This window comes from Nanorana parkeri, unplaced genomic scaffold (genome assembly GCF_000935625.1).
Source record: "Nanorana parkeri isolate BGI_ZX_2015 unplaced genomic scaffold, ASM93562v1 scaffold2792, whole genome shotgun sequence".
Taxonomy (NCBI): Eukaryota; Metazoa; Chordata; class Amphibia; order Anura; family Dicroglossidae; genus Nanorana; species Nanorana parkeri.
Genome location: NW_017309060.1, coordinates 10,162 through 31,934, shown reverse-complemented (window position 1 = coordinate 31,934; position 21,773 = coordinate 10,162). Strand labels below are relative to the sequence as shown.

Here is a 21,773-nt window from a genome sequence, read left to right as displayed (position 1 = left end):
CGTGGCAGAAACCGTGGAGACCTTGATATCGCTATTAGCAATTGGCGTAGCTCACACATCTCTCATGTTACTTTAGGAGGCATAGCGCGGCCCGCTGCCAGGGGCGCAGATTGCCGGCCGCGGACGAAGAAGGAGGCGATGTCCCGGGCACCGTCGGAATCCAGAGTAGAGGTGGAAGAAAGCCGTGCTGACATCCACTGTGTGAGGAGGGTGAGTAGTGAGATAGTCCGATAAATCAAGCCTCCGGGTCGCAGAGCTCCGATCGGCACGTCCTCAGTCCGCCATGCTTGGCCACGCCCCCGAGGGAAACATTTTAGATGCGGCCTGAGTTAGGGCTTCTTTGATCTATTTTGTGCCCGGCGGCATCAATTTTTGGTTCGGCAGTCCCATGATGCTGGCGAGCGGGTGGCAGGCGAGCTGTGACCCCGAAGTACAGGCTGTCAGATGCGGTACAGGGCGTGCTAGCCGCTCGGAAGTGTCGGGGAGAAGCGGAGCGGCACTAGTATGGGCCATCTTCGTCTGCTTCGCGCATGCGCCTCGGGGATGCTCTTTAAAAAGCAGACCTGGGTGTAGATGTAGAATGTATTTAGATGACTGAGGATCCCCTTGAATGGCCCCAGGAGGTTTCATTCTGGCACCAGTCATGGGTTAAGGTGAGCATTGCAGAATTACAAGTTCTTTGAGGGTGTGAGCTTGATGACCCAAGGAAGAAACTCAATCATCATTTGATGGAATTAATTAGAGAAATTATTTTTATACATCTCCTTCTTTCCACACTGGCATTTCCCTTTACAGGTTAGGTGAGTCTGCGATACCTCCGTTTCTTATCATTGCCGAGAACATTCACCTTCCTTCAATGTTCCTTCTTAGAAGTCTATTTTGTTTATTCTACTGATGACCTATATTAGATGAGAGTTCCCCTGTGCTAGCTTCTTGTACATGCAATGTTCAGTCGGCTGTACACTGGACAATTCTGATATATGAGGAGTATTGTGATGGATGTTTAACTGAAGTCAGAGAGGCTGAAGCAGCAGACTCCGTCTCTGGGATCTAATGTCTCAAAGGGCTGGTCATTTGCACTGATGATCCCGGGGATGGAGAGGTGAGTGCAAACAAGTTCACATAAGGGAAGTTTAGTGTTAAAGTTACAGGGAGGATTAATGTGCAGGTTAGTGTGATGGCTACTGCTAGGTTTACAGGATTGGTTAGTGTTGGGGTTAAAAGGAGGGCTGGTGTTAGGGTTACAGGGAGGGTCAGTGATGGTGTTACGGGAAGGGTTAGTGTGGGGGGTTAAAGGGAGGGTTAGTGTTGGGGTTACAGGGGGTTTAGGGTTACAGGGAGGATTAGTGTTGGGGTTCCAGGTAGAGTTAGTGTGAGGGTTGCAGTGAGGATTAGGGTTGCAGGGAGGGTTAGTGTTAGGGTTAAAGGGAAGATTAGTGTTAGGATTACAGGGAGTGTTAGTGTTGGGGTTAAATAGAAGGTTAGTGTTTCAAGAAAGTTTAGTTTTAGGGTTACAGGGATGGCTAGTGTTGGGGTTCCATGGCCATGATCTACTCCTTGAGCTGATGTTTGCTCAGAGGAAATGCTTCCTGTATATTGTCATTTATCATTCCTGTAACAGATGCCAAGATCTTTCTTCCATGGATGAATGATATTAGATTATTGCTCCCCTTTCATGCAACTTTCAATCTGCTGTACACTAGAGGATTCTGATGTATGAGGAGTATTGTGAAGGATGATTACCTAAAGCCAGAGAGGCTGAAGCAGCAGACTTGTGTGTATGTGTTGTAAAGTAATAATAGTGATAATATGTTGCGCTAGGTATTATTAGTCTTCTAAATCCAACACCAACATTTGTATATAATTAAATTATTAGATCAATATGTGTTTTGATTGAAATTAGTGATTATTAATCAGTATATCAACCTTTGTGTACAATCGCAACTGTGTCTTATGTGCAGCTGGTAATCACTGACACATTATTTCTCCTAGCGCAACTATTTGCTAACTTGTGTTGTAAAGTAGTCACCGCTCCAACCTCGCTCCCGGGATGGACTACAATCTCAATACAAATGAGTATACTAAACGTGGAGTGAGCTTGGAGCGGTGACTACTTTACAACACACACAGGGACCATGGGGAACAAGCGTGCTGTATAACCAACTAAAGTCCTATTTAGTAGCTTAAACCACATGCTAATAATATATATGAGATAAAGGATAACATACAGTAGATGGAAAAATAAGCAAATAGGTTTATTATGTAACAGAAAACTTTTTTAGTTGTCACTGTCATATTATAGAGGATCTAACATATTTACATTGTTTCGCTTATGAATTCTTTGCTAAACTAATTCTACTGAAGAATTCATTTTACTAGATCCAAGTTGGGAGAATGAAACGTTCCGATGTGCTTTTCTTTTTGTTGTTGTAGATATAAGGATCGGCGAGTGGGGGATGGTTGGGGAGAAATATTCATTATTTTGTATACTGTGTATAAATGTCATCATTTGAGGTCATGGAGAATTAAAGAGGACAACTGTCTGTTACTTATGCAGTTGATAGTCTTGGGGTGCCACCTCTTTCCTCCTGACCATCACACCCATTAGAGTTTCTTGGACATCCCATCCCAAAATTATAGGCATTAGTATGGAGTAGTGATGGGCCGAACAAGCCCGAGTTCGGTTTGAATCCGAACTTTTGAACATCCAAAAAGTTTGAATCCGAACTCGAACTCCATGCAAGTCTATGGGGGTAGAACTTTCAAAAACAATTGTCCCCTTTAAGATTATATGCAAGTTATTGGCCATAATAGTGTATGACCCTTAAGGTCTGGTAGGAATTTTAAGGAGGAACCCCACCCCCAAAAATGGGAGGGGGTAAAAAATGTGGACCCCCCTAAAATTCCATGCCAGACCCTTGGACCGAGCACAGGCCTGGCAGGGCAGGACTAACGAGCGCCCCTTCCCCCTCCCCTTCCTTACTAGGCCACATGCCCTCGGCACTGGGAGGGTGCTTTTCCAGGGTCGCCCCTGGAAAATAATCTTGTCCCCGTGCCGATATGGACAAGGAAAAAACGTACTGCACACCGTGATACATCATCTTCTTGTCCTGTTGCACTGGCCCAAAAAGGTTCTTATGATTGCCTTTAGTAAATATGAACTTTATATTTAATATGACTTCTGTCTGTTCTTCTTGTAGCTCTGCTGTTGTACTCCATGGCCAGTTTCAAAGGATTGAGAATCTTCGCTATACTCATGATGATAGTGATTATATCATATATTGGAAGAATTTCTTTTAAATATAAAGACCATTACATCCCGAAATTCCTCATTCACAATTACTTAGTAAGTAATGGAATGTTCAGTTTGTCAGAAAAGGAAACCTCCGATCCTTTCAGTGCAAACACAATCCTAAGAAAAGGAAATGGAATCCTATTTGTGGAGACCACGGACAGAATGGAGCCACCGTCCCTGGTGTTGTGTGCTATTGAATCAGCTGCCCGAGTCTACCCCGACAGACCGGTGGCCTTCTTCATGAAAGGACTGGAGGACATCATCACAGAAGAAGACGAGAAGAGAGCCAAAGAACGATTTCCATCCCTTTCACCTTTCGGCAACGTTTACCTCTTCCCTCTCAGAATGGACCAATTGTTTAATAACACGCCGATTAAGTCTTGGTTTGATAAGGTACATTAGATACTAAGTGGGGTAAAAAAAAGGGCTCATCAATCTCATGGTTGTATTAAAGTGAACTTATCCTGAGGAAGACACAATGGCTACTAGAGATAATAGAAACAGAGAGTCTTAAGTTCTCTAAAGTCCTGTTGAAAATTGTGAGATTTTTGTAAAAATACATTTGAGTGAACGGGGAAAGTTTGAATTTGGTTGAAGTTAGTGGTTTCTAAGGGCGCAATGGGCTTCAAAATAGCTCCTGAGGTATATAGAAGCCTGGAAGCCTGTTTTTATGGGGGTTTTTTCCAAAGGAACACTAAGCAGAAAAACTTCCAAAATTGCATAAAAGAAGCTATGACGGCATCAACATTTTTGTTCATTTCATCAAAGAAAATGAATTTTAATGCTGTTTCAGATTCGGAGGCAACGAGCCTCCGAAACTACACAATAAACTGCAGAACGAGCGGTGGTTCATGCTGGCCACCGGCATGTTCTGTGCTTGCGCTCCGCAATTTTGGAGTGTTTCTTGGTATGCACCAAGGTGGCGGGTGTAGCCATCTTGGAGTATACTAAAATATACTCCAAAATGGCAGTGCGCATGTGCAGAACGTGCCGGAAGCTGATGTGGCCCAATGCTCATTCAGCGTATAACATCACCACCATGTGACATCATATGCTCTGCTTCCAAGATCGCAGCAGGCGTGTTCTGTAGACAAATTTATGTAGGCATGAATATAGTTTTCGGATTTTTTTTGGGGGGGGGAACCTCAATATATAAAAAAAAAATTCTTACCAGACCCTTAATCTGAGCAGTGGCCTGGCAGAGCAGACCTAAAGGGTCTGGTATGACTTTTGAGGGGAATCTCAGGGGAAACCCCTTTTGTTTTTTGGCATTGAGGCCCCCCCTAACATTCCTACCAGACCTAAAGGGTCTGGTATAAATTGGAAAGGGAACCCCTTAGCTTTTTTTTTTTAATTTGACGTTTAACAACAAAAGTTAATTCCAAACGACAATCGGAAAGAGATTTGGATACGTTTGTATTCGTTATTTTTTCATTCAGAAATTTGGATGCATCCGAATGTCCAAATTTCCAAAAATTTGTTTGAATTTCAATTTGGAACAAAACAAATCGCACAATGTATATCATTCAGAATGAGGTCTTACTTATGCTTTGTATGGGGCAAGATGATGTCTCTGTCTTTGGAGTCTATACCTCTATTTATACAAGAAAGTACCTTGCTTGCTCTTTCTATCTAGTTTAGCAGCCCACAGCTCATGCCTATGGCAGGTATGTGGTAATGCTGCAGCTGCCCCTAAAAAGGTTAACTGACGTAGTATTTTGAATGTGAAGAAATGTTCTTATGTTATGGTCTCATGCTATGCTGTACTTTTCTTGATTACCAGGTAGACCCTAAAAAAGAAATCTACTGGACCCATGTTAGCGCAGATGCCTGTAGGCTTGCCATGATATGGAAGTACGGCGGCATTTACATGGATACCGATGTCATCTCCCTTCGTCCAATACCCGAGGACCATTTTCTAGCAACTGAAGGTTTCACAGCTACTAGTAACGGTGTTTTTGGCCTCTCCTCACATTACCAGTTGGCATGGCAGTTTATGGAGAACTTAGTTGAGAACTACAGGGGAGAAATATGGGGACACCAAGGGCCAGGGGTTTTTACACGTGTTGTAAAAAAATTGTGTAGCTGGCCAGTTTTTAACTCTACGGATGATGTCATGTGTTCAAACATAAGTTATTTTCACCCTCAACGTTTCTATCCCATCCCGTATCCATCATGGAGACGGTACTATGAAGTCTGGCAGAATTTGCCAAATTTTAATAACTCCTATGGCTTACATCTTTGGAATTACATGAATAACAAAGGTATATCTATGGTACCTGGAAGCAACACATTGGTGGAACATATCTACCAAAAATACTGCCCTACCACCTATGAATATGTCTTGGGAAAACTCACTAATTCAAGGAGAAACTTTACAAATATCTTTAGACAACAATAGGCACCTTTAGAAAAGTTTAGTAATGACAATCTACAATCAGATATTTATAGACAATTGCAGGTTTTTTATTCTTTGCATGCCTTGCATGCCAATTAATCCATCTCCCGTTACTTCCTGGAACCCTGGCACATATGACTTCGACATGCACCATGCACATCATGCGAGGGGAAAAAATACCTTTCCCTGAGATCTTGCAGGTTACAACAAAAACAGTAATTGTAAGTAAAATAAAAATATGGTTACATAACTAATCAATGTAAGATGATTTCATATCAGCATGCCGAGCTGAATGCTGATGTGATTTTTAGTGAAAGGGGGTAAAGGTCCACTTTAAAAACACAGATTATGTGGCTCATTTAAAGCAGAACCCTCCTATCCTTTACAGCCAAGAAAAGTGCCATCTTAGTCTCTTCTAGGATTGAAGTTGCTATAGTGCTACACATGTAATAAGCTATGACACCAGCCATATGAGAGCTTAACCACCTCAGGGCCGGGCGTTGTAAAAAAACAGCCGGCCGAGAGGTCTCTAGATCTAAACGGGTGTCTTTAGACGTCCGCTCAGACACGCCCCCTCGCACGCGTCACCTAAGCTGGAAAGAAGCTGATGGAGCAGATCTGTGCTTCATCAGCTTCTTTTGGGGGGTCCTAGGTGACATTAGGGGTCTTGGAGACCCCTGATGTCTCCATAAAGAGGACCTGTCACATATTTTGCTAACACATAGGGGGTTTTTATTAACCCCCGTATGTGATAGCAATAAAGTTTAGCGGAAAAAAATGTAAGTTCCCCTACCCCCAATTTTTTTTAAAGTTACACATAAAAAAGAATAAAGAAACAAAAACATTTTTTAAAGTCCCCACCCATACATACACGCATGCAAACATGCGTCGGGGGCGCATACGTGCAAAAAAGACGATTGCGCCCATTACGCCGCACATGTTACATATCGCCGCGAACGTCGGAGTGAGAGCAATAAGTCTAGGGCCATCAATCACTGATAACACTAAACTGATGAGCGGTAAAAGCTTTCAAAGCGTCGCATATGGCCAATTTTAGGTATGGTAGTTTTCTGCTAATTCGCGGGTGCGCGCAATTTTAAAGCTTGACATATTTTGTGTCTATTTACCCGACGTGACCCCGTCTTTTATATTTTACCAAAAAACTGGGTAATAATAAATGTTTCCTAACATAATGTTAAAAAAAAAACTTTTTTTTTTCAAAATTTTATGTAATTTTTCCTAATTATAGTAAAAAATAAAAACCGCAGTGGTGATAAAATACCACCAAAATAAAGCTCTATCTGTCCCCAAAAAATGGTATAAAATTCATTTCAGTACAGCGTTGCATGACGGAATAAACGTCAGTCAAAGTACCGTAGCGCTGAATACTGAAAAATAGCCTGGACAGGAAGGGGGTGTAAACACCTGGTCTTTGAAGTGGTTAAACATTCAGTTTAGAGCTGAAATAACCTCACTGACAACCTTGGCAGTTGGCATGCCTTAAATTTAACTGTATTGGGTTAATCAGCTGTGTTGAGTCCATTCCTGATTCGCCAAAAGCACTGACCAGAATCCTTTAAAATGATTCAGTGGGTGCTGAGGAAGCCAGTGGATGGCACCACTTAGATCAACGTGTAGAAGAATAAGCCACCAGCACTGAGGTCCACTTTATCTTCCCGTCTTTATTGAGGTCAGGTAAACATGGTATCACATAGAGACGTAACGTTTTTGAACCTTATGTGGTCCCTTCATCAGGCAAAACAAAGTGTGGCTCCATTCAGAGCGATCCAATATATCAACTGTCCAGTATTCTCCAGTGCAGTTTGTGTAAAAGATCTTTATTCTACTTTCCAACCACTTCCAGTTTATTATCCACCTCTGTGCTTCCAATAGAGCTCCACCCTCAATTGAAAAGATCTTCACCCCCTTAGGTGGAAGTTATCTATTATAACTCATGCCAAATGCGTCTGTGTTATGCAGGGAAAAATCAAATCTTTTTTTTCCTCCATGGCAATGTAGAGATGATAAAGTGTATGATTCAGCTAAAAGAAAATAAGTTATGTTCTCCATATGAGAGGAGGAACAACAGTTTTCATTCACATGGAAGGCCTACTTGCAGTCGTCATGCACAGTGTGAAGACATCTCTTTTTGTTTCTGCACTTTAACCCAACTTCAAATGCTAGTTGACAAACAGACAGTAAGGTTCTTGACTGAACAATAGGGACGTAGAAGCTCCTAAGTCAGTGCAACCCTTGCATTCCAAGCATTGGTCTCAATAAAGATTCCCAAGGCAGAGCTAACTTTGGGGGGACACGGTCCCCAAGACATGTTCTCCACAGGAGATGAGGAACAACAGTTTTCTGGAGTAAGATATCCACCAATCACAGAACAGGACCTCAGTTACACGCTACGGTGGGAGGAATGGGCCAGAAAGCTGTAAACACTCCTTACAAACTGACTCTCTTATTGAATAAATTGATTTACTGTAAAAGAATTGTGGCAATTGTAACTTTATTTTATAGCTGAGGTGTCTATAATATTGTAATAACCTTCTATCAATAAAATTATTGAAAATAAAAATTAATATTTGATTTTGGGTTGGCTCTTGTATTTTGTGTCTTTTCTGGGTATTTTCTTTTACCTTTTAGATACTCTAAAGGGAAACTCAGCCTGCAGTATTTGCCTCTATGCCCCTTCCGAAGTGGCCAAAACCAAGTTATTGCTCTCTCTCTCACTCTCTCTCTCGCTCTCTGCTGGCCTTCTCAATTATTTTTTATCCTACCATGTGGGGAAATCATTGAGGAACCATGACACTTGGCTTTGCAATGGCTGTGGGAGTTTGGTGCCGCCAGCCATACTGGTGTGGTAGCTCGTCACTGAATTCCTTGAGAGTTCCAGGCATAATTAAAATGCTTTGACATTAATTGACACGCCTAGAAGGCCCCTTTTCTTCTGTGTTCAACCCCTACCTCTTTAGGTATACGGTTTCTCTTGGTGGCACACTGCCAGAGCTGCTTCGCGTCCTGTAATTCACCAGGGATTGAAGAGAGGGGATTGCTCTGCACCAATGGCTCTGCACCAATGTCAGCTTCCTGAGCCAAGATCCTGATGACACAGAGCAAGTAGCCATTTCTTGGGTGTGGTAACTCGTCTCTGGATATTAGCCAGGATCAATACTGCAGTATTGGTAAGATCACTCTTACGTTGTAAATGGAGAAGATGATCCTGTGATGGACTACAATCTCAATACAAAGTAGTAAACTAAACCTGAGATTGTAGTCCATCACGGGAGGGAGCTTGGAGTGGTGACTCCTTTACAACACACACGGGGACCATGGGGAACACAAGTAGCCCCCCTCCAGAAGAAAGGACATTGTCAGCACCAATTCAGAGATGATTGGAGGATCTACAGCCGAGTGATATACAAATAAGATAATTTTTTGTTAATGGTTGAATGTATTTTTAAGGTTTAACTCCTTAGTTTAGTGTCACTTTAATAAAAGGTTGTTTTAACTCTAAGCAGAAGACTTGGCCGCTGATATCTTGCATGCACATATAACATTGTTTATTTCAAAATCCACCATTTTGAAGCGCCCTTTGGGAGGATCACTAAAGCCGATTGTTTTCATGTTTGATGCTATTTTAGTTGACCAGGAATGGCGCTTACACTGGATTTTGCTTTTCCTCTATATGTCAGCCCCGACGATGGCTCTGTGATTAGCACCCTCATTTTGTAACACTGAGGTTCTCTGGGTCTGGCTCTGCGTTCAATACTCAGCTGTGACCCTTTAAACCCTAAAAATATAGTTTTCCAGTTTGGATTTTGAACATGTATGTAGCAAATTGGGCAGATCTTATTCAAGACACTGAAAATGAGACCCACTGCCCGTATAACAAACAATTAGATCCATGTTTTTATGAGCACAATTCATATTCTGCACCATTTCATGCACATACATGTCCTCGTGTCCAGGGGTATAACACCTTCCAATAAGTCCTGATGCAAAAGTTATTTGATTTCCCCTTACCTCTTCCACCGTCCTTGCCACCATAGTTACTCTGGAGCTCAATCCTTTCTTTTTTTTATCTCCTCTCCTTCCAGGAACATTGTAATTATCAGAAGGTGCATGGTGAGAATACCTGAAGATATAGAGAATCAATTCCTGTGTGTGAAGTGCCCAGTAACAATGGTATAATGGTATAATGGTGTAAACTACCCTGGTAGACAGGAAGAGAGTCAAGAATTATAGCAGGGAGACCACCCTCTTCCATTCCTCCATGATCCGGTTCTGATGCTCATTTGCCCATTGTCTGCACTTTTTTGGTGGTGGACAGAGATCAGCATGGGCACCCTGACTGCTCTGCGACTATGCACCCCCCCCCCCCATATGCAACAAACTGTGTTCACTGTGTGTTTGATCTATCTATCTGTCATGATCTGGGATAAGGCTCGGAGTCCAGTAGCTGAAACAGCAGGCAAATTTGTGGTATAACAGGCCGGGTTCGGTACACAAGCAGACGGTAGTAGTATAGGAGCAGGCAGAAGTGTAATCAGTGAACAAGCTGAGGTCAGTAGCCAAAGGTATCAAGTATGAAGCAGCAGACGATGAGAATAGTCGGTGAATCAGCAGCCAAAGGTTGGTACACGGGTAGCAGTATGAGGGATTGTATCACAGAGGGAGCAGGAGCAAGATAATGGCAGCAGCACAATAATCTGGCAAACAGGAAGTGCAGAGGCGTGGCTTAAATAGGAAGTTCAAGGGAGGAGCAAGAAGTTTAGAGTTCAGCAGACACTAGGTTTTACTGAGGATTACACAGGAGATCAGGCAACGAGCTATCCAAGGTTTTAAGGTGGCTCAACAGGTAGAACCACTGCCAGCTACAGCAGAGGCCCTGGGTTCAGATCCGATTCCTGATACTATCTATCTATTATATTCTCCCACTGGAAGCCACCACACTCTATTTGAAAGTTAAATGCCCTTGTGCTTATCCCCAAAAATATCCATACAAATCCAAAGTAGGTATGAAGACATTATGTGTCTTCATACCTACTTTGGATTTGTATGGATTTGTATGGAGGTCCTGCAGTGGGGATAAGTCAAAGATTTAGAATGTTATTCTCAATGTTTCAACAGAGATCAAGATGATGAAGAGGGACTGAGCTCAATTGAAATGTTGACATTAAAATTCTGAAAAATGTTGCCTCTATACCTACATTGGATATATATTTCAATTCTTAATATCTTATATTGTTGAAACTCCATATTATAATGCTAACTAGATGGGAAAAGATAGAGCTGTCAATGCATTTCTCAGATTTGTTATTTGCTTCTTCAGGGGAATGATGGAGGTTTTCATCAATGCACATATTAGTTAGTTGCAGCGTAACGGCTATAACTCCCATTGGCTGGTGCAGGGGCATGCAAGGAGAAGTACCAGATCACCAATGCCCCCACATCCAAAGGCAATATGAAGGCAATATCATAATCAACGGAAAATGATCCGACCTGAGAAGTGGGCATCACCCAGATGTAGCAGGGACCTCCCAACCATATCCCTCAGGGATCTCACTGGACGAGGGACATGCGTACGTGGTGCCATGCAGAAGACTTTGTGTGAACAATAATCATTTGCTGATGTTTCATGTTTTTAGTCCTGAAAATTAATTTGATAAATAATTTAATGCCAAAACTCTGCTGCCAAACATGAGCTCCGCTGAGTGTCAATCAAAATGAATCTATGGGGCCAGATAAACTAAGATTGGCGGTTGTTTGGGAATGTGGATTGTCATACGTGATATCCTTTTATGGTGCATCGCATGTCAAATAAATTATTATTTTTACAACATATATAATTTATAGAGATGCACCGAAATGGAAATTTCAAAACCAAAACGAAACAAAATTTACAAAAAATTGTCAGGCCTAAAACCCTAAATGTTTTTTATTTTTTTTAATTTATTGTTTATAAACTTTTAAATTTTGTTATATTTATTTATTCATTTTTGATTAAATATTTTAATTTTTTACTTTACTTTTAGGGGCTTTGGGGAAATATCAGGGGTCTAAACAGACCCCTGATATTTCCCTTTTAAAATAGAAAAAGAGATTGAGGACACAAAGTCCTCAGAGACACACAGAGTCCTCAATCTCTTTTTCTGTGTCCCCTGTTATAAACGAACAGGAATCCTCTATCCTGAGTGTTCCTGTTCATTCATAAAATGAGAACATAGTGTGTTTACCATGTCCACAATGATGAATGAACAGGAAGTGATGTAGATCACTTCCTATTCATTCATAATTAAGGCTATAGTAACCATACTCTGTCCTCAATTATTTACAAACACTCAGCAATCACTGATCACTCCTGGTACCCGCTCTCCATCTTGATACGCTGTCACAGGAGGCTGCGCGAGCGGTGCGGGAGGAGAGCGCTGGCTGTCACTGCCCACACACCGCTCTGCCGGACTGTGATAGGAGGCTGAGCTGTGTGGGAGGAGAGATGCTGGCCACTCACAGCGCTCTCCTCCCGCAGCCCTCGGCCTCCTCTGACATGTTCTCTCCTTGGTGCTGCTCTGTGTCCCAGAGGGGAGGAAAGAAATCACAGATGCACCGTTGTATCGGCAGGAAAATGGCACTTTCGGCATTTAGCCAAAAGTGCAATTTTTGGCCGATATATCAGTGCATCCCTAATAATTTATATGTCACTGTTAGATAATTCAACAATTATAATATTTCTAAGTGTCTTAAGGTGATTGCGCGAATTGAGTTTGATGAAATGTCCAGGGGAGTAAATACATGTGTGACTTTATTTGACTATATAAAGTAGTCCAGAAGTACTCGAAAGGTACAAAAGTCAACACAAATACACAAAGACAACAGCTCTATATACAAGAAGTAAGTACAGATAACAGACAATATGTTTGTGCATTAAGGGATAAGACCAGTTGTCAATGTGTGTGTTGCATGGAAAAAAAACCTATGACAGGTATGAGTGATCCTTTCATAGGCGTACATTGTAACATAATGAGACACAATTTTCATTACAAAACTAGATAAGTCTTAGATAAGTGCACTCTGACAGTTCTGCTTTACATATGTGTTCTATATATAGATATAATAATTCTTGATAGCTGTTTATTCTTTCAGATTTTAGAATGAAGTGCACACATGGAATTCTCCTTCTAAAACCTTCATACATTCAGTCTAGCACGGGGTTATATATTGTTGGACCATTCTTTACTTCCTTTAACCCCTTCATGACTGAGTGTTTTTTGAGTCTCTGTTCGTAAATGACTGAAGCACTTTTTTCATTTTTGCTATGTGTTTCTTTGACAACAATTTCCTGCTTTCTTTTTAAGTGTACCCATACATATGATATATCGTTTTTTAGAGGACAGATAGAACTATATAGTTATAAAACAAATATGCGATTAACACTCATGTGGTATGAATAAAATGCAAACAAATCAGAGAAAAACAAATACACTTTTTGTCCAGTTTTGCTTATGTGATTTTAATGATTTGTGGCAATTCCCAGCTCAATACTATAAGGAGTGCAATATGGTTTTAAAGCTACAAATTTGCCAAATTTAATATAGGTGGCCATACACCTTACAACCATTGTACAACTTTTGTTGTCCAGACATCTCACCCTCGTTCGATTTTCTTACAACTAGTCCATCATGCACAGACCAATGTAGTTCGCAATTAAAGCTCATCAGCACCACCACCACCTGTCTGATTTCCATCGATTGAAAGGACAGATTTGAGCATGTGCAGTTTTCATCTTGAGATTTTTGTTGTACACAACGCCACTAACCTGTCAATTTTCATCCAATTAGACAAAAGTTTTCTAGCCTGCTTGAAAGACAAAAATCTGCCAGTTGTACAGTAATTGAGGTTGTACGCTCCCCATCAACTGGCAGATTTTCTGACGAAACGCAATCGAAGACAAAAATCTCAATGGTTGTAAGGTGTACGGCCACCTTTAAGGTGCCCATACACTTTACAACCCTCGCAAGACAAAAGTCTTGCGAGGGTTGTAAAGTACTTAAAAACATGTACGATCTGCACATATAGGACAGGCAGATCGTACTTGCTATCATCGCAAGCCCAGCCCCCCTGAGGGGCGGGCTTGCGATGACTGCAATGAGGGGCGGGCTTACGCTGACTGCAAACGGGCAGTGTGTGCGTGCGCACACCGGCCCGTTCAGCAGTTGTCGAACCAGCAGGCCAACCAAAAGGGTTTTCTAGCTTGCTGGTTCGACGGAAGACGGACAGTAGAAACGGTCGCACGCCTTCCATACACTGCACGATTCTCGTACGATCGCGGGATTTCACGCGATTCTCGTACGAGAATCGTGCAGTGTATGGGCACCTTTAGAGGTGAAAATGCCTGTGCCAACAGTTGCAATATCTAAATTCCTAAACTAACGCCTAAAAAATAGTTTTTGGAAGAAAACAACACAGATTGGTTTATAAAAGGAAAAATATATTTTTTTATTTTTCACATATATGACACACGGTTTTTGTAGAATTTTATTATAAATGCTAATTTATGACACGTTTTTATGATAACGGTTGACACAATTTATAACTTATTTATGATATACACACACCCTTTCAAGATTGTTTGACACGGAGGTGACATCACTTTGATCCTTATTCGTTATTGAACTTCCTGAAGGACATTTAGCGCTGTACATTTCGTTACACTGTGACACTGAGTCACTGATATTTGGATTTATGTCTTTGAATAGATTGTTACATCATTAAGAGTTTTGTTTGCACAAACCAAGTGCACTTTGCACACGGAAACACCTAATCAATACACCGGCAGGTGATTGAAAACCTTTTTCCCACACCTGATTGTTGTATTGCACAACTATATACCGAGATAGTAACTATCGAGATTTATAATTTTTCACAGCAATATTTCGCACGTAGCAACTTTTCACAACCTATAGAGTACACATTATTTATTTATATTTTCGTAGACCGAGCGCAACTCACTTGCGATATAATAAGTTCACTCACACACACAGTTGCGGCTGGTCGATTTAGTTATTTAGTTTTCACACCTAGCGCAGTGATTCTTGTATTACTATTTTTTCTTATGGTCCCACAGGCCACTGTCTCTAGACAATAAAGCATTTTAAACAAAGGGACACTGGTGTAAAATTGTCCACGTATAAATGGTAACCTTTGTTCATTAGGGGAGTCATAAGGTCCCAAACTATTTTTGCACTGGTTCCCAGGAAGTCTGGACAACCAGGAGGGTCTAGACAGGAGTCTTTTCCCTCAAATACCCGGAAAGTCTGAGTGTGCCCACTTCCACTCTCACATAGTTTATAGAATTTAACCCCATACCTGGAGCGTTTAGAAGGGATGTATTGTTTAAATCCTAGCCTTCCCTTAAATTTCATTAAGGATTCATCTACTACAACATTTCTCTGGGGGGTATGCACTTCAGCAAATCTGGCCTGTATGTGCGTAATAAGGGGACGGATTTTATACAGCCTGTCATATTCAGGATGTTCCTTAGGAGGGCACAGGCGATTGTCACTGAAGTGCATAAAATGCAGCAGCATTTCAAAACGGATTCTTGGCATGGTTTGTGAGTATATTGGGGTAGACAAAACTGGATCTTGGCTCCAGTATGATCTTACAGTGGGCTTTTTATTAATGCCCATGCACAACGTGAGTACCCAGAATGTCCTTAGCTCTATTACATCAGTGGGATGCCGGGTTTGCAGTTTTTAAAAATAGCTCCTGGGGTTTGCATCCAGAAATTGGGCTGCATATAAGTTAGTTTGAGATGCTATCTCCCCTAATATATCTTCTCCTAAAAAGAGGTCCAAAAACTGAATGGGGTTAAAATTTGTAACATCCAGACTTACACCAGGATTGGCAGTGAAGGGGGGTATGTCTGGGAAAGTGGCATTTGGGGGTATCCATGCCTCACCGAGATCTGCACTGGAAGCAAAGCTGGTTATGGCACATGTCTAAACTAGTGGCCCTCTGGGGCTAGTGGCAGGGTCAGCAGGCCTCTTTATTTTCTGTCCAGTAACACTCTCTAATGAAGTGCCACTATCTATGCCACTAAACTGACTGACATCAAACTCTGTTACAGTGTCAGTAGATTCTGATCCTAAGTCAGATGCCAGGATGGCATATGCCTCTTCAGCAGAAAAAACATGTTTCTGCATAATGAACTAACTTGTGTGGGGGTATAGCTCGAATGGGGGATCACCTTCCCTGGGAAAAACAGTCCAGGCAGCAAAGTTCTTTGTCTCTCTGAACACATCCAACATGTAGCTCTCTCAGAAGGCTGTCTGAGTCCCAGGCCAGAGCAAAACCATGTCTCAGCCTTCCCCTTTTATCTCACCTGGACAAGCACTCATCAAGCAATCAACTATCCAGGTGAGACACAAAGCCCGAGCTGGACTACCCAGACACAAAGTCAAAGCGAAACCCTGGTCAGGGTTCCGCTATTCCTGCACATAGGATAGAAAGCGAGGGGAAACATACCGCCCCTCAATGATGTCTCCTCTCCTTATGTCACACTTGATAAAACATTTTTTTTTTATATGATCTCCCCAACTAAACCGTAACCTAATCCCAAACTCCCCTCAAATAAAACCTACATCCAAAAAAGGACATTTTTTTTTTACTCTTTAGGGTGCTGAAAAAATCTACAGTTTAGGTGCAGGAGATCACTATATGCTGGAAAATACTTGAGGACACAAAGTATCACACTGTACTTCTCTCTTCTGTGCTGGAAAAATACTTGGACACAAAGTATCACACCGAGCTTCTCCCTCTCTGACAGACAGCAAGAGTGCTGACAGGGAGAGGAGAAGGGGGCATGGCAAGCCCCTGTTTACAGACACTGGCTTGTCAATTACCGTATATACTCGAGTATATAGCCGTCCCGAATATAAGCCGAGGTACCTACTTTTACCCAAAAAAACTGGGAAAAAGTATTGACCCGAATATAAGCCGAGGGTGGGAAATGAGGCAGCTACTGGTAGATAGATACCAATAAAATTACATTAATATTTATTTAAAAGAAAAATAACCTAGCTCTGTAAGTGGAAAAGGGGGTACAGGGCTACATATCATGTACTACGGATCATTTAACCCATTCATATTAGCAGAGGATAATTGTAAATCTATTGTTCAGTGCACTCTATATGTAGTATATAGTACATGTACATATAGAGTGCCTGCAACAATACATTTACAATGATCCTCTGCTAACATGAATGGGTTAAATGATCCATAGTACAGGGCTACATACAGATCATTTAATCCATTCATGTTAGTATAATTGTAAATGTATTGTCTGCACTGTATTAGCAGAGGTTCACCAATCAATGAAAGGCTGCATCTAATAATTGTCCAACAATTTCAGAATAATGTTCCTCAATGTAAAATTGCAAAGACAGAAGAGCTCACCTCCTATCAGTGTGTCCAACGGTGGCTGCATTGTCTTGCGTGCCATCACCTTCTTGGTGCACTATTGCACACCTCTGTTACACCAAATATTGAACAATATTGAACAAAAATCATTTTATGAACCATTATTATATTTGGCTCAGATTATGAGATGTTTTTTGGTGCCCAAAGTCGTACTTGGGATTTCTTTTTGTTTTGGTTTCAATGGCTCCACTAGTTGAGAACAGAAGGAGGTAGGAATCGGCAACAAGGTTTGTTAAAATCCTTGAAATGTACATGAGTGGGGATGCTCTTTAAAGAGAAGACCTGGGTGTGGTTGCAGAATGTATTTACATGGTTGAGGATCCTCTTGAATGGCCCCAGCAAGGTTTCATCCTGGCACTGGCCATGGGTTAAGGCATGCATTGCAGAATTACAAGTTCTTTTAGGGTGTGAGCTCGATGTCCCAAGGAAGACGCTCAATCATCCTGTGATGGAGTTAATTAGAGACATTATTTTTATGTATCTCCTTCTTTTCACACTATACAATTGGCATTTCCCCTTTACAGGTTAGGTGAGTCTGCGATACCTCCGTTCCTTATCATTGCCGAGAACATTCACCTTGTGTTCCTATTTAGAAGTCTATCTTGTTTCTTCTACAGATAACTACCCAGATAGCAAGGATAACTTGGCACAAACTTGTGTCAGGGTTAAATTGTAATTCTTGTTAACTTGCTGCACACATTCCTGGCAAGTTGTAGACTTGCAGAACACTCGCTAGAACACTAGGCGACACTTTTTGAATTTGTAGCAAATTTGCTCGGCAAGTCTACAGCGAGAGTCCTGCAGGTCTTAGCAAGAGCTCTGTAAAGCTGCCCATACACCTTACAACCATCGCACGACTTTCGTTGTGCGATGGTTGTAAGGTAATTAAAAGCTCGTACGATCTGCCCATCTTGCACAGGCAGATCGTACTTGCGATCATCACAAGCCCGCCCCGCTAAGGTGGAGGGCTTCCGATGATTCCAATGCTGAGCGGGCAGCGTGCGCTTGAGCACACCGGCCTGTACGGAATTTGTCTTCTGAGCACGCAACTAAACCGCCAAAAATCGTACGATTTTCAGCAGGTTTCCAAGCGCGCTCGGAAGACAAAAGACGTGCGACCGTACAGTAGAAACGGTCTCACGCCTTCCATACACCTGCCGATTATCGTACGATAATCGGCAGGTGTATGGGCACCTGTGAAAGCACTGCCCAGTCCCAATTTTAAAGCACCTGTTGTTACTTTCATCCAATTCCAAAGTCTGCAAAAAAGCAACCAGAATGTATCCAAAAAATCTCTAACCTTGTTCCGAGTGTCCTAAAATGTGTCCTCTTCATACCGGCTGCCGCCCCAAGCAGTTGTTTACAAGATTAAAGGAAAACCAGTTACCAGCAATTGAAATGTCATTTTTTTTCTTCCTTTTAAATGTCAGTTTGCTGCAGCAGGTTCTATACATTGTACAGATCCGCCACTTCACAGGCAGGTTTTTCATGTTTATTGTTTCTCATTATGCAATGTTAAAATCACTGCTCCTTTAAAAACTCAAAAAGCAATTGTATCTTCCTCAGGATAAGTTTTCTTTAATACAACTATGAGATTTATGAGCCCTTTTAGCAGTAATATTATCCAGCTTTCCATCTACAAGCACCCAAATCTTCTTCCCCAATGGTACCCCACTTAGTCTCTAATGTACCTTATCAGACCAAGACTTAATCGGCGTGTTATTAAACAATTAGTCCATTCTGAGAGGGAAGAGGTAAACGTTGCCGAAAGGTGTTCTATGTCCCCCCAGGGCAGTACCCGGACCCCCATTCATGTCCCCCAGGGCAGTACCCGGATCCCCATACATGTCCACTAGGGCAGTACCCGGATCCCCATACATGTCCCCTAGTGCAGTACCCGGATCCCCATACATGTCCCCTAGGGCAGTACCCGGATCCCCATACATGTCCCCCAGGGCAGTACCCGGATCCCCATACATGTCTCCCAGGGCAGTACCCGGATCCCCATACATGTCCCCTAGTGCAGTACCCGGATCCCCATACATGTCCCCTATGGTGACATTTTCAGAGTTCTGGTCCCATAGACTTACATTGAGTTCTATGTTCGAATTAGAACAGAACCCCGAACAGCCCATCACTACTGATGACCTATATTAGATCGTTGTTCTCCTGTGCTAGCTTCTTGTACATGCAATGTTCAGTCTGCTGTACACGGGACAATTCTGATATATGAGGAGTATTGTGATGGATGTTTAACTGAAGTCAGAGAGGCTGAAGCAGCAGACTCCGTCTCTGGGATCTAATGTCTCAAAGGGCTGGTGTTTGGCACTGATGATCCCGGGGCTGGAGAGGTGCAAGCAAGTTCATATAAAGGAAGTTTAGTGTTAAGGTTACAGGGAAGAATAATGTGCAGGTTAGTGTGAGGGCTACTGCTAGGTCTACAGGAATGGTTAGTGTTGGGGTTAAAAGGAGGGTTACAGGGAGGGTTAGTGTTAGGATTACAGGGAGGGTTAGTGTTAGGGTTAAAGGGAGGGTTAGTGTTGGGGTTAAATGGAGGGTTAGTATTAGGGTTACAGGGAGGATTAGTGTTAGGATTACAGGGAGGGTCAGTGTTGGAGTTACAGGGAGGGTCCGTGTTAGGGTTACAGGGAGGGTTAGTATTAGGGTTAGAGGGAGGATTAGTGTTAGGGTTACAGGGAGGGTTAGTGTTAGGGTTACAGGGAGGGTTAGTGTTAGGGTTACAGGGAGGGTTAGTGTTCGGGTTACAGGGGAGTGTTAGTGTTAGAGTTACAGGGAGGATTAGTGTTAGGATTACAGGCAGGGTTGGTGTTGGGGTTACAGGGAGGGTCAGTGTTAGGGTTACAGGGAGGGTCAGTGTGAGGGTTACAGGGAGGGTCAGTGTTAGGGTTACAGGGAGGATTAGTGTTAGGATTACATGGAAGGTCAGTGTTAGGGTTACAGGAAGGGTCAGTGTTGGGATTACAGGGAGGATCAGTGTTAGGGTTACAGTGAGGGTCAGTGTTAGGGTTACAGAGGGGGTAAGGGTTAAAGGGAGGGTAAGCATTGTAGTCATAACATAATATTGTCATAAGCAAAAAATTAATTTAGTTTTGTTTAGGCTTTTTTCGGATGGTTAATTGTTTCGTTTTTCGGGAATCGTTTATGGAAGTTAATTCGTTTCGGCATTCGGATAATTCCAAATTTCGTTAATTTCGGATGAGTTAAATGATCATTATGAACTAAAATTAGTTGCAGAAAAGTGACATTAAATGTTTACTTTGTTTCTTTTTCATTTCTGACACCACAAACAACAAAAACAACAGCGTGGGGCCCCCCTCCCCAATTCATACCAGACCATTTAGGTATGGTAAGAAGGTTAAGGGGGACCCCTGATGTAGAAAAAAAAAACAGTTTGCGGTTCTCTGGCAATTAATACCAGACCCTTTAGGTCTGGTTGGAATTTTAAGGGATCCCCAATGCCCAATCACCACTGGAAAAGCACCCTCCCAATGCCGAGGGCATGTGGTCTAGTATGGTGGACGGAGAGGGGGCCACTAGCTCGCCCCCCCCCTCCCCCCCTTTGCTGCCTTAAGGGTCTAGTATGAATTAGGGGGAACTCCACGCTGTCTTTTTTAAAAATATCATTGGGGTGAACAGTTAGACACTTTTGTGTATTCTGTGACAGCTGCCAGAATCTTTACATTGGGGATAAAGTGTCCTCAGAGAAGCAGAAGCTGTTACAGAATAACACGGATCTTTCGGCTTCTTTCATTATTTACATTTTGTGACAATATTCTGTTACTTTCTTATCATTTGAGATACAAGTGCAGAGAAGCCAGAGAGCGGTAAATGACGGATAGATCTCCCGCTTGTTGTGTTTCCTTTCCCAATGAAATTCCGATGTGTCTGAATTTCCGCATCAAACATTCGGATTCCTTCAGATTCGTTATTTCTGACATTCGGAAATTCGGATGCACAAGTCTACCTTCTACAAAGTTGTTTTTGTTTCAGTTAATGACTGTGTTTCAACCTACCTATGAGATTGTTGATTATTAGCACCTGCTCAGTGTAATTGGTTAATCATACACCTGACTCTAATCCTACAAAATCCCTGACTTTGTGCAAGTGTAAAGGTGGCCATACACTTTACAACCATCGCACAAGACATTGGTCTTGCGATGGTTGTAAAGTACTTAAAAAAAGTACGATCTGCCCATCTTGGACAGGCAGATCGTACTTGTGATCATCGCAAGCAGGCCCCCTTGAGGGGCGGGCTTGCGATGACTGCAATGAGGGGCGGGCTTGCAAGGACGGCAAACGGGCAGTATGCGCGTGCGCACACCGGCCTGTTCGTCAATTGTCGAACAAGCAGGCCACTCACTCGCCGAGAATCGTACAATTCCCGGCGCTTTTTCCAGCCTGCTTGTTCGATGGAAGATGTGCGACCGTACAGTAGAAACGGTCGCACGCCTTCCATACACTGTACGATTCTCGTACGATCGCGGGATTTCCCGCGATTCTCGTACGAGAATCGTACAGTGTATGGGCACCTTTAAGGTGCCCATACACCTTACGATTATCGGACGATAATCG

At 42.4% G+C, this 21,773-nt stretch overlaps 1 protein-coding gene across 1 annotated transcript in view; it reads left to right on the top strand.

The window, feature by feature from the left end:
• The window catches only part of LOC108802318 (alpha-1,4-N-acetylglucosaminyltransferase-like), a 23,746-nt gene extending 18,050 nt beyond the window's left edge, over positions 1–5,696 (top strand). Inside the window, exons 2-3 of the mRNA XM_018574183.1 lie at positions 3,201–3,688; positions 5,079–5,696. Coding sequence (XP_018429685.1) covers positions 3,201–3,688; positions 5,079–5,696 — 1,106 coding nt within the window. The remainder of the gene's footprint in view (positions 1–3,200; positions 3,689–5,078) is intronic.
• Positions 5,697–21,773: the final 16,077 nt, after the last annotated feature.